This window comes from Micropterus dolomieu, linkage group LG16 (assembly GCF_021292245.1).
Source record: "Micropterus dolomieu isolate WLL.071019.BEF.003 ecotype Adirondacks linkage group LG16, ASM2129224v1, whole genome shotgun sequence".
NCBI lineage: Eukaryota > Metazoa > Chordata > Actinopteri > Centrarchiformes > Centrarchidae > Micropterus > Micropterus dolomieu.
In genome coordinates this window covers 16,592,382-16,607,243 of record NC_060165.1, presented here as the reverse complement: position 1 = coordinate 16,607,243, position 14,862 = coordinate 16,592,382, and the positions used below count along the sequence as shown (strand labels likewise).

General features: G+C 38.8%; 1 protein-coding gene across 4 annotated transcripts in view; it reads right to left on the bottom strand.

Moving 5' to 3' along the window:
- Positions 1 to 14,643, bottom strand: part of tcp11l2 (t-complex 11, testis-specific-like 2) — a 17,643-nt gene extending 3,000 nt beyond the window's left edge. Inside the window, exons 1-10 of one of the 4 annotated variants that reach the window (XM_046072008.1) lie at positions 14,576 to 14,643; positions 12,172 to 12,378; positions 11,931 to 12,072; positions 11,683 to 11,809; positions 4,651 to 4,819; positions 4,225 to 4,357; positions 2,994 to 3,114; positions 2,492 to 2,715; positions 1,852 to 1,988; positions 1,560 to 1,747 (exon numbers count right to left, since the gene is read on the bottom strand). In XM_046072008.1, coding sequence (XP_045927964.1) covers positions 1,560 to 1,747; positions 1,852 to 1,988; positions 2,492 to 2,715; positions 2,994 to 3,114; positions 4,225 to 4,357; positions 4,651 to 4,807 — 960 coding nt within the window. In that variant the 5' untranslated portion in view covers positions 4,808 to 4,819; positions 11,683 to 11,809; positions 11,931 to 12,072; positions 12,172 to 12,378; positions 14,576 to 14,643. Of the gene's footprint in view, positions 1 to 1,559; positions 1,748 to 1,851; positions 1,989 to 2,491; positions 2,716 to 2,993; positions 3,115 to 4,224; positions 4,358 to 4,650; positions 4,820 to 5,514; positions 5,640 to 7,982; positions 8,133 to 11,682; positions 11,810 to 11,930; positions 12,073 to 12,171; positions 12,379 to 14,575 lie in introns of those variants that run through there. The other 3 variants (XM_046072010.1, XM_046072009.1, XM_046072011.1) reach the window with 3 other exon arrangements.
- Between the last annotated feature and the right edge of the window lie 219 nt (positions 14,644 to 14,862).

Genomic DNA, 14,862 nt, shown 5'->3' with positions numbered 1-14,862 from the left:
TAAAATAAAGTCAAATAAGATCGGGAAAGGCTCTCCTATAAAAGTATGTTTTAAGAAGGGACTTAAGAGTTCACTGACTCAGCCGACCTGATTTCCTCGGGCAGGCTGTTCCAGAGCCTCAGGGCCCTGACAGCAAACGCTCTGTCCCCTTTAGTTTTCAGTCGAGACTCTGGAACAGACAACAGACCTCTGCCCGAGGATCTCAAGGTACGTGCTGGTGCGTATGGGACTAAAAGGTCAGAAATATAACACGGCGAGAGGCCATGAAGAGCTTTAAAAGTGATCAATAGAATTTTAAAGTCAATTCAAAAACATACTGGGAGCCAGTGTAATGAAGCTAAAATAGGAGTAATGTGGTCATATTTCTTTGTTCTGGTTAAAAGCCTGGCAGCTGAGTTCTGGACAGTCTGGAGTCGATCAATAGATATTTGGGTTAAACAGGTGAAAAGGCTGTTGCAATAATCCAGGCGTGATGAGATGAAGGCGTGTAAAATGGTCTCGGTGTCCTTAAGCGTTAACATAGATCTAATTTTTGCTATATTTCTAAGTTGATAAAAACATGATTGAACAAGCTTTGTGGTGTGCTGCTCGAAATTTAAATTACTATCAAACCAAACACCAAGGTTCTTTGCCACAGGCTTAATGTGATTTACTAGGGAACCAGCAGATGGCAGTATTTGATTTGCCATCTGCTGGGACCCGATGACCAGGATTTCAGTTTTGTCTGAGTTCAGCTGGAGGAAATTATTTGACATCCATTTTTTAACTTCACAAAGGCAGTTGTTAAAAGGTCATTGGTGACTTTAAGCAGGGCAGTCTCAGTGCTAACCCTAACCCAAAAGAATCTATTACTTTCAGTAAAAATTTGTAGGTATTACATCAAGTGGGCTGGAGGACACTCATTTGTGATACTGTTTTTAAAAGCTCAGACAAGTCGATGGGATAAAACTGGTTCTCTCTCTCTTGTTGCTGGTGAGGAACCTCTGAGTAAGAGGCCACGGGGGTAATAGAGGCTCTGATTGACACCACCTTATTGGTAAAATAAGATAAAAAAAATTCACAGTCATCATTACTTCCAGCTGAGGCACAAGGAGGGGTTGGGTTTATGTGTAGTAATGAGTTCAGAAAAATAGTGTGTTCTCGCATCCTTAACCATGTTATTGTAGTTAATTAATAAATCCTTCAGACTGAGGTAATGGACTTGGAGACTGGATTTTTTCCATCTGCGCATCCCTTTTTAGGCAAAACTATTTAGTTGCCTCAAACTCGTGTTAACAACAAGACTCTGGAAAATCACTGCTTCCAAAAAGAAATAGTGGCAGCACGTAACGCCTTGTAAAATCACTAACTGTAGATCATCTAATCTAACTTTTGTCAAAAAAGCAAATGAGAAACTCAGATGAAAGGAAAAAAAAAAAAAAAAAAAAAAAAAAAATCATGAAATATTAGATTATTAGGAAACATGATACTTTATACATGAAATACAAATAACTCCAGATAAACAAAAGTAATACAATGTCTCTCTCTAAGTTACGTACACAAATTCAAAACACACTCACCTCAGGCAGTGGGCTCTTATCATAGTCCGATATAAGGATGCTGAGGAAGGCAGCGTTGAGGACCTGAAAGGGGCCAGGCACCGCTCGCTGTCCTTTCCCCTGACCTTCAGTCTGTTCTGTGGGGATCGCGGCCAACAGCAGCGCCTCCAGTGCTGACTTTATCCACAAAGTGGTATGGTCCAAAGCACCTGATGAAGTTTATCACAGTTATACCGACTGAGAAGTTTGGTCTTAACATGACATTACAACATACAGAATAAAAAGCTACGGAGAAAACTGTGTTCTTATTCACTGTGTGTTTTGTCCAGGACGCTCTGAAACTTTGCCCTCTCATATTCCACACTCTGCCTCTGCAGCACAGGCCTCAGGTTATCAATGGTAAAGTTGACCATGTCTGCCTTCATCAGGTCCAGCACACGGAAGATCTCCCTGGTGTGTAAAAAAAATTAAAAAGAAGAGCTTGACTTGCTTCTTATTAAATAACTAGATAAGGAAACTCACAGCTCATGTATTATCACAGAGAGACAATGCAATGTGTTTGATCTCAGCATTGATATTGTCAGATCAGATGTCTTTTTATTGATCCCCCTTAGAGGAAATTCAAATTGGCACAGCAGCACAGGGGAAAGTAAAAAAACAAAATACAACAAAAGTGGAATTAGTATGTAATATTGATACAAAATCAGTATGTAAATATACACACTATATACAATCAAAATAGAATCTGTCAGCAGAGACGGGAGATGTTGGGTGCTGCATCGCTGTGCAGTCTGATGGCAGATGGCACAAATGAGCCACCTAAGCACTTTGAGGGCACCGCTGGATAAGTCTGTGGCTGAAAGTGCTGCTAAGCTGCCTCAGCTCAGCAGAGAGGATGAGAGGGGTTGTCCATGAGGTTTCTAAATGCTTTAGGGTCCCAAGTGTGTCCTTACCTGAAGAGTGTCACCATGTTGTCTGTGCTTTCCCGGAGCTTCTTGATTTCCTCATCCCTAACTGGTGCACACATCTTGCCCATTGTGGTGATAATATAAGAGGCAAGCCCCTGGATGTCTACAGCGTCGTTTTCAGCCTGCTGACGAATCAGGTCCATGTCCAGCACCTCCATGATCTGGGTCCTCATTCGATTGGCACCCGGATTAAGGAATGACAGTAAGATCTGTGCAAAGAGGAAAATGATTTTTCAGTCATTTTATTAAAGCATTATTTATAACGTATAATTAATCTGTGATGTTGCTTAATTTGTTAATGTCCTTCTACATATACCAGTCACGCAAGAAGATAGAAGGAGATAAAGAGAAGCAGATGCGTTACGAAAGGAATTTAAGAGGAGTCGTTAGGATAATGAAAAAAAGTTCTGCAACGTGAGGAAAAATGCCAATAAAGTCATTTATACAGATCTAGTGAAGCTGTAAGTATCAGATTGTGTGTGCTGACCTCTCTGATCTCTTCCAATAATCTGATGGCATGCCCATACTCAGGCGGGTCATCGTTCAGCTCAGACTCCAGGATGTCCCAGAAGGCCTTGTGGACATTATCTCTAACTACTTTCCATAAACTAAAACCAAAACAAACAAAAAAAAAAAGCAGAGGATTTAGTTTAGCTGGATATATCATGTGTCAGGAAAAAATAGCCATTTAAGAAAAGGGCTTTGACTTGTGGCTTTGTTCTCCAACCTCACCAAACTTGGCAGGGATGGAGCACAAAGTACAAAATAACTGAGATGCATTTTCTTAAGAATTAAAAAAAACAATCAATCCTATTGTTGAGCAATCATTTTGAATTGCCGCCAGCAACACTGCAATAAATAACTAAAGTGAACTTTACTGTCCCTCTCTTTACTCTTCAACTAACTAGTTGAAGAGTAAACTCTGGTGAACTGTTCAGTTCAGCTAGTGGTGCGAAGAGTAAACAGAGACAGACAGATGTCAATGACTACAATAGAACAGATGAGGTATGATATATGCATTAGTTCTCATCTGTCTCTTCACTGTAAAAAGCAATCCAGATCCAAAGAGAAATATTTAAACAGTTGTGCCTCTATACAATTTATATATTACTAATCTACACACAAATTAGATATGGAGACTAAACTGTTAACATAATTTATTTTAAGGAGAAAGTAGTTTTACCTCATCTTCTTGGAAAGAACTCAACTGAACTTTACTTTGAAGTAGCTACATAACCTTTATAAACAGGTTGCATGCAAATCATAAGTATTACTAGACAAACCCCTATAAATTATCTATGTACATCATGTCCCTGTTGGTTTATTTTTCTCCTCGTTAGTCTGTTTGTTTGGAACTGTCGTGGTTTTTGAAATGGTTCTCCTCTGCTTCTTTAATAATTCAGCAGTGTTTTTGTTTGATTAACTTGCAGTTTGGGGGCAAGTAACAGCCTATCTTTGGATTTCCGCTCTCTTTTGTTCCTTTGAAAACTCACATCCATGTCGATTTCCAGACCCCTTTTACTATTCCACAGTCAACATAGTAAGACTCACATTTGTGTTCTTTTCCATGGAGGTGTACACATACTTTTGTAAAATATTGTGAAAATATATATTATACAAAGCATAGATACAATAAGCAGCGGTTTGATCACTAACGTACTTCACGTTTCAGGAAAAAATCTCTGAACAGAGACACCGAGAACTTTTTCATGGTATACCTGTCCTGAGGTAGGCTGTCAGTCTCAAGATGGAAGTTGCGGTTCACAATGATTTCATGTGCAAAGCTGAGATTGGACAGGTCTCTGGCAGACTCCATGACTTCATCCAGGGTTAAGGTTTTTGGTGGGCTTGCTGTGGGAAACATACATTGAATAAGCTTTGTAATTTAAAAAGTGAGCATAAAATCCACTGTTAAAGTTGAGCAATACCAGTAGTCAGGGCACTTAGTCTTGGAATGTGATTACAGATAAAACTACAGTCTCTGATACCCAACTAAAAGTACAAACAAAATAGCATTATAAATATAAATGTTCACATCTGAGACAGCGCACAAGCCAAGCCAAACCAACTAGTAGGCCTATCTCAACAAAGGAAAACAATCATGGACGCAGAAATGTAAGAGATTGTCCGCTGAGCAAACTCACAGGAGGGCGTGCAATGCTTGCTAGAGCAGTCACTCGTGAAGCTTTCACGGGAATACTCCAGGTCGCTGCTGTCACAGCGCTCCGACGACGACTCCACGTCACTGCCTTGGTCCTCGCCGCTGGACATGGAGGCCGGTCGCTCATCATTAAAAGGCATCTTGGGTTACAGCTGCACAAGAGAATTTGGTTACTTTAGCAGAAAGCCACTGGATTTCTAAATTCTTTGTTTAACTCAACCTGTTCAGCAAGTCACAAGTTAATGGGTTTGTTACTACTTTCACAGAAATTTGGATGGAGGAGGTTTGCAATTTAACTTGAAAGACTTTCATTCCTCCTTTGTTTGGAAGCTATTGTCAAGAAAGTTCTAGTTCTTAATTCCTAACACAGACTGGAAGCAACAAAAGATCTGACATCCAGTGATATACTATATTTTAGCCTGATATCACTTTTCAGTGCCATAGACCCACATTATTGTGCAAAAACTATTAAAAACAAATTGATGTGCCACATAGTTGCACTGCATGACAATTTATAACCACAGACACATGCATTTCATTTCAAGTCGATCACACATAAACCATCCTAGTGCTGAAATAAATGTGTATCATTCTCGGATTAAGATAGTCCCCAAAAATTTGCAATTTACTCCTGAAGGAGTAACATCTGCTATAACTACTTCCCTCAGCTTTTTTAAAAACTTCAGTAGGGAAAAATTAGTTTGGGGCTAAGAGCAACAAAAAGTTAAAGGCTAACGCATTGTTGGTTTTTGGTCTTTTCATGGAATTTGCTGACAACAAATCTATCAGCTTGTATAAAAAAAATAAATAAAATAACTTGGTGAGGAGAAAACTAAGTAAGCTTTACCTTAGTTTGACCTAGCTTGTATTAGAGGGAGAAGGAGTGTGTGTTTGTCAGCAAGCATTCATTTTTCACTTTAGCAATAGTTGCTGTTGCCAAGGCGAGCTAACAAAGTAACAAAAACACCGGCCGCACTAAACAGTTGGCGAGCCTGTCTCCAAGGAAACAGACAGTTGCCTTGTTGAAAAGTATTGAGTATTACCATCAAATACAAACTATACTAGTTTTTATTTGTACACTTAATTCTAATGAGTGCATGAAGTTATTCACTGGGAAAATACTTTCAGTGTTATTCACTGCCACACAGTTTGACAATGCTATCCAAAAGTCAGGACACAATGAGAACCTATTTCCACAACGAGGTTTAAATAAAAGCTTGTATTCCTTGAGGATTAAGAAGGGGGCACTGTGTCCAGGTCTGTCTGAGATCCACTGTGTCTCCAGGGCAACATGGGACAACAAAGCAGCTTCTCAACTGTCAACAATCCTGTTACACCTGATCCCCTGGTTGTCCTTCCTCCACACAAATAAAAATACATGGCATAAGAAAGAAAGGTACCATTAGCAAGATAAGAAAAATATGAGCTAAAGCCAAACTGAGTGAATTCAGAAATTCAAAATCCAAATCTTATTTACTGGGCAAAGACACCATGAAACATGGTCCCAATATACTCCAAAAAAATACGCCAGGATCAAATGCAAAAGACTACAAATGTGAAGACAAGATAAAACCGCAAGAATAAATGAGTAATGAAGATATAAAACAGCTACATTTAAAAACTTCAGATAAAGAGGATATTAAAAGGTGCTCCACCAGGGTGCAAAATTTACTTTGTCCGCCAGCCAATGGCTAGTGAATGCTTAAAGTATGCAAGCCACTCACTATGGATTGTTTTTGGCTGGTGATGTGAATCTACTAGCCAATTGCATATTATGTTTTATTGGTGGCTGGTGCTAATTTTGGCCCCTGTGCTCGACCCAACATGAACTCTATTCAGAAATTCGGACTCAGTACCATGGATGTTTTGTTCATGTTCTTATTACAACGCATCACCAAAACCACCACTTTGCTAAATAATTAAGTAATTAGTTAATTACTTTAACTCCTCTTAAGTAGGCCTCTGCCTTTCTAATATTATCTAAAAACATCCAACGCTGGCAGGGTGACCCTTGAGTGTTCCTGTTCTCAGTTATCTGCTGCCAAAAGTGAACGCACACTCCCTCGCTGCTCTTTTGGTTTTAAAGATAGCTCAAGGGAAGAGGATGGGTGTGGGGCGCGTGCAACTTCCATGTACCCCGGCTGTGTCTGCAGCTCATTCACTGCATCATCTGCTAGACTTGACAGCTAGGTCACTGCAACGCAGCAGGCCAATTTTCAGAGATTATCTTGAGTGATGGGAGCAGTGCAATCCAGAAAACTGATTACGGATTAGGTCTACTCTGTCATCTGCTGCTTCACTGGGAGAGAAATCCTCTTTAAGTAGTATGAATGTTTGATAAAATAAAATGTTGACAGACTTTTACTGCCAAAAGCAAAAGATCCCCAAGCATTTGAAGCATGTTTAGAGTGTGAGGTAAAAAAAACCAAAAAAAAAAAAAAAAAAACCACACACATTCTGAATGGTATTGATGGATATGAAATATACTGTTATTGTAGACTGTAAGATAGGGCATTGAGTGCAATGTGCTGGTAACAATATATCTGCTTTTTTTTAAATAAATAATTTATAAATAATAAATTTTTATTATAATATTAATTAAAAAATTAAACAATAGATCTGCATTAATATTATAAACTTGTCGAATGCGGAAAAATAGGCAATGCAGTTTCCATATGTACAGGTGTTCTGACTACATATTGTTACAGTAACAAAGACAGCCTTCAGGGGTTTCTAGATTTGACTGCAATGTAATGTAAACAAAACATTAGATCAGGAAGGCTGGGCCAACCACACGGGGACTCTTCTTATTGGCTGCAGCTCACCGTCTCTCACCAATACATGGAAAATGTTTGGTTACAGAGCTTTGCACATGGAAGAAAAAAAAAAAAAATTTCCACACGCATAAGAAATGGGTACACGTGATGTGAACAGCAGACCAAAACAAGAACTCCGTGCACATTTAAAACAGTACATTTCAAGTCTGTCCACAGTAAGACTAATGTATTAAGCTCTCTGCTAAAGACGTTTGTTGTACATAGCTGTCAAACTCGTCACTGTTGTTTACATCATAACAGCGTTTACACAACAGTCACAACGCTCTGGCAATAACAGCTGGGTATGAATCGGTTAAATCTGCATGGCTGCTAGCTATACTTCGACATCCGCATCGACATGCTAGTTCGACGACTGTGCCCAAGTTTCGGTTCCACAACAATGCCAGACTCAAATAAACGTAAAAGTTGCCAACAGAACCAGCCGTGTGATTCACAATTTCAAATACAGTAGAGTGTGCTCAACAAAAGCGACTCTTACCCGGTACAAGTCTCCGTAAAGGGAGACCGACACCAAATATAGCTCAGCTCTGAAATAAAGATTCGTCGTCGACCTGTGCAGTTCGTCTCTCTGTTTAAAGGTCCTTCGTTGCCCCAGCTGGCTCTGAAGGCAAACAGGCGAAACCATTTTGTACATAGGGGTGTTCAACGGCTAAGCAAGGACGAACACAAGGTGTATGTGTTTCGATAACAATAGAATTGTAAGCATATGCATATAAAAAAACTAAAGGCACACAATTTAGTTAAGGAAAAAAATAATGTACACGTAATGCAATATTCTGCACCATTTCACCCTCAGTTAAATGGTACGCTCAGCACTGCTTCACATGGGACGTATTTGTTTACGGATGTGACCTCAGTGTGTTCACAGAAGTGTATTATGTGTAATATCTGGGTTAGGCAGAAATACAAAGGGCATTATGAGGACAAAAACTTAGTTCACTCTCTAAAATGGCACCTCAGAAGGTAAACCATAACCTTTTAGCATTAAGACTTAAAAATAATAGGTAGGCTTATTGACACAATACAACAAGTTACAGAGTGAAATTGAGTTTTGTAACTCCCTTCTACATAGACAATATCCATTAATACAGTCAATTATAAAAAATGGTAAACAAACTATCACTGAAGCAGTGCTGAGGATGAAATTGTGTTTATCCTTTGGGCTCTGCGCAGGCACCTCACAGATATCACTGATGCTCAAGAGATGGATACCAATGATCTTCTGAGCAGGTTAACCACCCGCTGCAGAGCCCTCCGGTCCTGGGCCACATCCCATGCCAGTTTGTGACGATAACGCTTTAGGAAAAAGCTAAAATAGAAATACATCACATGTGTACACATAGGAATTTGACTCATATACACACATTTACAAGTTTTTGTTTTTTTTTAGGCCCTTATAAGTAAACTATAAGTGGTTAAAGGTTAGGCCAAAAATATCATTTTGACACCAGACATGACTTACTTTAGTAGGAAAAGAAAAAAGGTGTTAAACATTAAGTATGGGTTTGTATCCAAGTAAGCCATGACAGTGTATGCACAATACCAGATCCCTGAAACTGATGCAGCTAAATGGAATTCAGCCATCATTATTTACACAAACACAGAAAAGTTATAACCTCCAAAGAAAGCCAAAATGTTTGTATTTGCAAAGTAATTATACTAATGTAACCAGGTTTAAAAATGACCCGCCTATTTTGGGCAACAGAATAATGATCTGTATTTTTTCTATTCAGCCTATAAAAGAAGAGAAAAATCCATCCATCGTCAACCGCGTATCCTACGTACAGGGTCGCGGGGGGACTGGAGCCAATCCCAGCTGACATCGGGCAAAAGGCAGGATACACCCTGGACAGTTCGCCAGTCCATTGCAGGGTGAAAAGAAAAATCTTAGTGGCAATTATTTGAGAGATTAAATTCTAGAAATTTAATTTTAACTTGCAAGAATACTTAATATAAACACTTCCTGATAATATGGTCCATTTCATTTTATAGTAATTACCAAATACTGTATATTATCTCTTAACTCTACACTGTAAACTCAAATAAGTTCAGAATGCTCAAAATGTATGGAAACCGATTACCTCAAACTTTTATAGTAGTGGTAATATTTGAGTAAACCTCAACTTAAATATAATAGATTTTAAAAAACATTTAATTTCTGTATACTAAATTACATTGATTCACTGGTGCTTATTAAAATTAAATTCTACTAATTCTTTACTCAATAAATGTAATTGTGCACAACATACTCTGAGGGAAATCTACTCAAATGTAATTGTGCTAGACTCAAATACTAATAGAGACTCACTCAACAAGATTACTACTAGTCAACTTGAAATTTACAAAATGCCCATTTTCAGATAGTAGTCCTCAAAAATGCTACGCCATTATTACAATTCAAGTTCCCTTTATTAGTATCAAAACCTTAAACATCTGTCATTTCTACATTTAACAGGCACAAAATAAGGCACATCTTGCATAAAGCTGAATAGACAAAGTAATTGACTGCTTGATCAGATAATTAACCAGCAACAATTGATCATTTTTGTAATAATGTTGAACATTCTCCATTTCCAGATTCTTAATGACATTTTCTGGTGTTAAATGATAACTTGAATCTTGAGCTAAATAAAATTTCCTTTTACTACTTTACTGTGTTTTGTGGAAAAGCTACTATGCATAATTTTATTCCATCAGCAACATTTTACTTAAATAATATCAAAAGGGAGCTTTAAATGTAGAGTTTTATAAAATTGTAAGAAAATAAAGAGTTTAAAATAAGAAGTTCCACACTATGCAAATTGTTAAGTCAGGTAGATGAGATAATGGAACAATTTCAATTCTTTTTCTTTATAAAACTTAACCTACTGCTGATGGATAAATTCAGGGGGGGCAGACAATAGTAAGCTATGCCCAAAAGCTAAACTTGCTAAATAAGTCTACTGGGGTTGAATTCTAAGCCATTAGATCTGTGAAAATTAATTTGGTTAGTTTTGATGCTCTCCACAATGATTTTACATTCATTGTGCAGCACCAAGCCGTTTTGAACCTCACCACCTTATAATGGCAGGAAAACACATGACCTCAGAATCATTATAGATAGATTCATGTTTGCCTTTTGTGTCTTAATTTACTGCTTTATTTGTAGAAATGAACAAATAAGCATTTCATTTGTACATCAAAATCCAAAAGAATAATCTCATTAGCTTAAGAGGACTAACGTTAGTTTGCATCCCTAATTTGCTTTAATGTTTCTAAGCACAGCTTCTGTGGTCAACAGCGTCCTCTTTAATTTAACTATCGAGATGTACAGTACAGAGCTGTAAGCTGACAACTTAATACTGATCTTATCCTCTGCTAACTTTCACCGTCACTTTCTGCTGCTCACATTCGCTTGTCCTTTGAAGAACGAGGAAAGGGAGACAGCCATGCGTTGAGTGTTACTGTAGTTTACTGAAAATCATTAATGATCGTGTGAAATATTAATAGCGGCGCTTATTCATTAAGCAGCGACAGTAGGCTTCAAATATGTTTCCATCCAAGAACCGATAAGGTTTCACTTCCCCATAGCTGAAGAATAAATCCATTTTATCTCTGTGGTACAACCCGAAATAGACTTGCGGCAATAACACCAAAGCTGCCCTTTTGTCTTTGTAGTCGTAATACAGCGAATTATATTTGGACTAGAGACAGAAAGGACGACACCACCACGGGATGGAAAAAAAACAAGACATTCTTTAGCGCTGCAGGGCTATTTCAGTGAGCATTAGAGGTAGCGTTACATGGATGTTAGAAGATACCTTTTTAAAAAATTTTAAGATCTAGAACAAAAACTTAAGCGAATTTTAGACTTTAAGACCCCGTGGAAACCCTGCAGGACATCTACCCGACCGGTGTTATCAGAGCAGCTTCTTTAATATGGAGGTTTCAGTGTGTTTGATTGTTCGAGTAAAGTGACAGTGAATCTCAGGAGGAAAATATTCTGGCAGTAAAAGTACGGTGTCAGTATGTCAGGTAATAAATGCTTCAGCTTCTCCAAAACAACAAGAGTCTGTTCCCAACGGCTGGAGAAGTGAAGCAGGTTAACAAACATCTCCCCTTCAGACTGTAAGCTAACAGAACGTCTTTTAGTTCAATTTATAGAAAGTAACGAGCAGCTGTATTTTATTCCAGCCTACCTGTCCAGCTGAGAGAAAAAAGGTGACCTGGCCACAGACTGAACATCCATGGGGTACCATATTTGGATCACAGGCTTCACTTTTCAAACCTGGAGGTTCCTGCTTGGCGAAGACACAAAGCTGCTTCCTGGTTTCACAAAGCAGACATTAAATATCAAATTTCCGTTGAGCCAGTTACTAACGGAACTGTGAAGACTGATGACATTGACACAACCGCTGTTCAACAGGTACCTAGATACCGTCCTCACCTGTCAGTTCTCACCTCTGTCCTATCTGAAGACGACAGCCGCGAGGACAGGTGTCCTCTCGGAGTTTCTCACTGAGGATGCTGAGCACAGAGTCCGTCCTGAACATCACCAGACTCCCCATCATCATGTGACACATCAGCTCCTGCAACACAGAGAGACCCGCTTACTGAACACAACCCAGATCAGAACCAGCAGAACCAGACTCAAGGTTCTGCAGAGCTGAGTCCTGATCAGCTGTTACCTGTGCGGAACCGATGACAGCTACGATCATGTTTAGCAGTTAAACGCTCCGCAGCGTCTCATCTGGGAACTGGACCGAGACATTCTGATCTGGATCTGTGTGTGTCAGTGTAGATAGAGGAGGTGAGGTAGCTAGAACAGCCAGAAGCTGTCCTCCTGTCACGCCTTCATGCTTGGTAAGACCAGACCCAACGGGCATGAGGTAGGCCTGCATGGTATGAGAAAAATGCAGTAACATTGTTATATTGAGATGACATGACTTGCAATAAATAAAACTATATTAATAATATTGAAGTGTGCATATTAACTGCAATTAAAGTTATTTATAGGATTAGAAATTAATATTTTAAATACAGCTAAATGTTTCCAGAGCAGCAACACTGATGTTTACAACACTGAGGGATGTATAGAAAGAACAAAAACTCAGTCTGTATCATTCCTCATCTTCCTCCTCCCCTCTGCTGTTATTCACTACCTGCAGGTAACATTACCTGGTAGAAGGAGAAGCGGCTGGTTTGTCTCAGCCAGTCCACAACAATGTGCCAAATTTTAAGGCTGCAGACAGACAGCTTTCTATTTAGCTTGTTTATTAGATTAGACGCTTGAGACATAACGTTACATTATAGGATCCACTAGTCTCGATAGCATTATTGATAAGCTCGGACCTTGTTGATTTTCAGGTTTTGAGAAATTTAAACTAATGCAGTTACCGTTTGTCCCAAACTGCACACTCTGGCATTGGACGATGTCAACAATGAATCACTGGGACGGACGATGATAGGCTAGGTAATTAACAAGCTGGCACGCGGTGCACCTGCTGCGGTGAAAAAGAATCACGGGTGGAAATATCCAGAAAAATTACGAGTTCTGTGTCTTATCTGCGACTTTATAAAAACATAACCTACTGCTTGTGGAGAAACCCGGGGGAGCAGGCAGGGAGAGAGGGGCGGGGAAAGCCGGGGTGTTTGCAGTGAGAGACCAGAGGTAAAAGGTGTGTGAGAGAAGGGAGAAGTCGAGGCAAAGTAGGTACATTTAGAAATAAAAATAATGTCCGTGGGGATTAAATTTTCCAATAAAGAAACATGCAATTCCACATAATGTTTCCACATTTGGAACATTGTTATTATCACATCTGTGAACAACAAGTAGAGTAAGATTTTGAATAAACTACACCCAAAAGCTAAACTTGCTAAATAAATCTACAACCAGTAATGAGCATACTTATTGGTTGTGGCGCAGTGGATAAGACACATGCCTTTGGTGTGAGAGACCTGAGTTCAATTTCAACTGTGAAACATCCATCAATGTGTCCCTGAGCAAGACACTCCTAGTTGTTCCAGAGACGTGCCAACCTTTGACATATATAGCAATTGTAAGTCACTTTGGATAAAAGCATGAGTTAAATGTCTAAATGTATTTATTACATAGATGAAATACACTCCACCTGATTAACTTTACTGGCCCCACCGCCCTTTCAGTGCCAAGGTCTGACTTTGCTTGGTGTGCTTACATTACATTCATTTAGGTGACGCTTTTATCCAAAGCGACTTAAAATTGCTATATATGTCTGAGGTCACACACTTCTGGAGCGTCTTGCTCAGGGACAAATTGGTGTTAAAGTGGACTTGAACCCAGGTCTCACACCAAAGGCATGCATCTTATCCACTGTTCCATCACCACCTTATCAATACCAACATCAGTCTTCAATTTAGCCCTGGGGCTTATTTCATACCCATTTCTAAAAGAAACATAACAGTTTGTCAAGTCCACCACCTATAGCAATGTTTCTTTAACTTAACATTACTGAGACAAGACTGTCAATTTTACATTTACTCATTTGGTAGACGCTTTTATTCAAAGGAACTTACATTTCAGGAACATACAAGCATTAACAAAGCAAGATTAATGTAACTTAGCTAACATGACTGCCAAACACTTTTGAAAGGGCTGTGAAAGTAAATCTACATTAATTTGCTACGTTCTTGTAGGAATGCCCGCGAATAGTTCGGCAGGGATATCTAACTTACAGTACATCAAGCTAAAGTTAGCTTGTTTACCATTAGCCAACTCCTCACATTTGGACTGGATTTTAACTGATATATGGAAGACTCCAAATATTACAACTAAATTACTCTTCCACGATGACAATGTTAACGTTACCACTTGCCAACACGGTCTAGTTTGACATTAACAATGACATTAACCAGTAACGTTAAGTTACTTAGCTTCTCAATTTAATGGCACATTTAAGCTAGCCATCAACTCGGTCACGTTAGCCCTTCGGAATTCTGTTTAAAGATAAACCAACCAGCTGGAATTTATGGTAAACATCAATATCAAGTTATTCTACAACAATGCTTCTATTAAAATACAAAAAAATGGTTTAATAAGTAGGAGAGACTTACCACAGTCCAACATTTGCTATGCGACGTCAACGCTCATTTTCCTTTGACACAGCGTGTTGCGCTTATATGACATGCCACGTGACCATTGACGTCAGAACTTTGTACGTCACGAAGCGCACTGATTTTTACTGCATTTATAACCACTGCGCTATTTGTCAATATGTCTATATTGTTTTATTCATAGTGTGTATATTATTGTTGTCTATTCTGTAGTTTGTTTCTGATTTTATTTTATTATTGTGTTATGGTATTATTGTATAAGTAAGCACATCGTGAGCAATGTACAA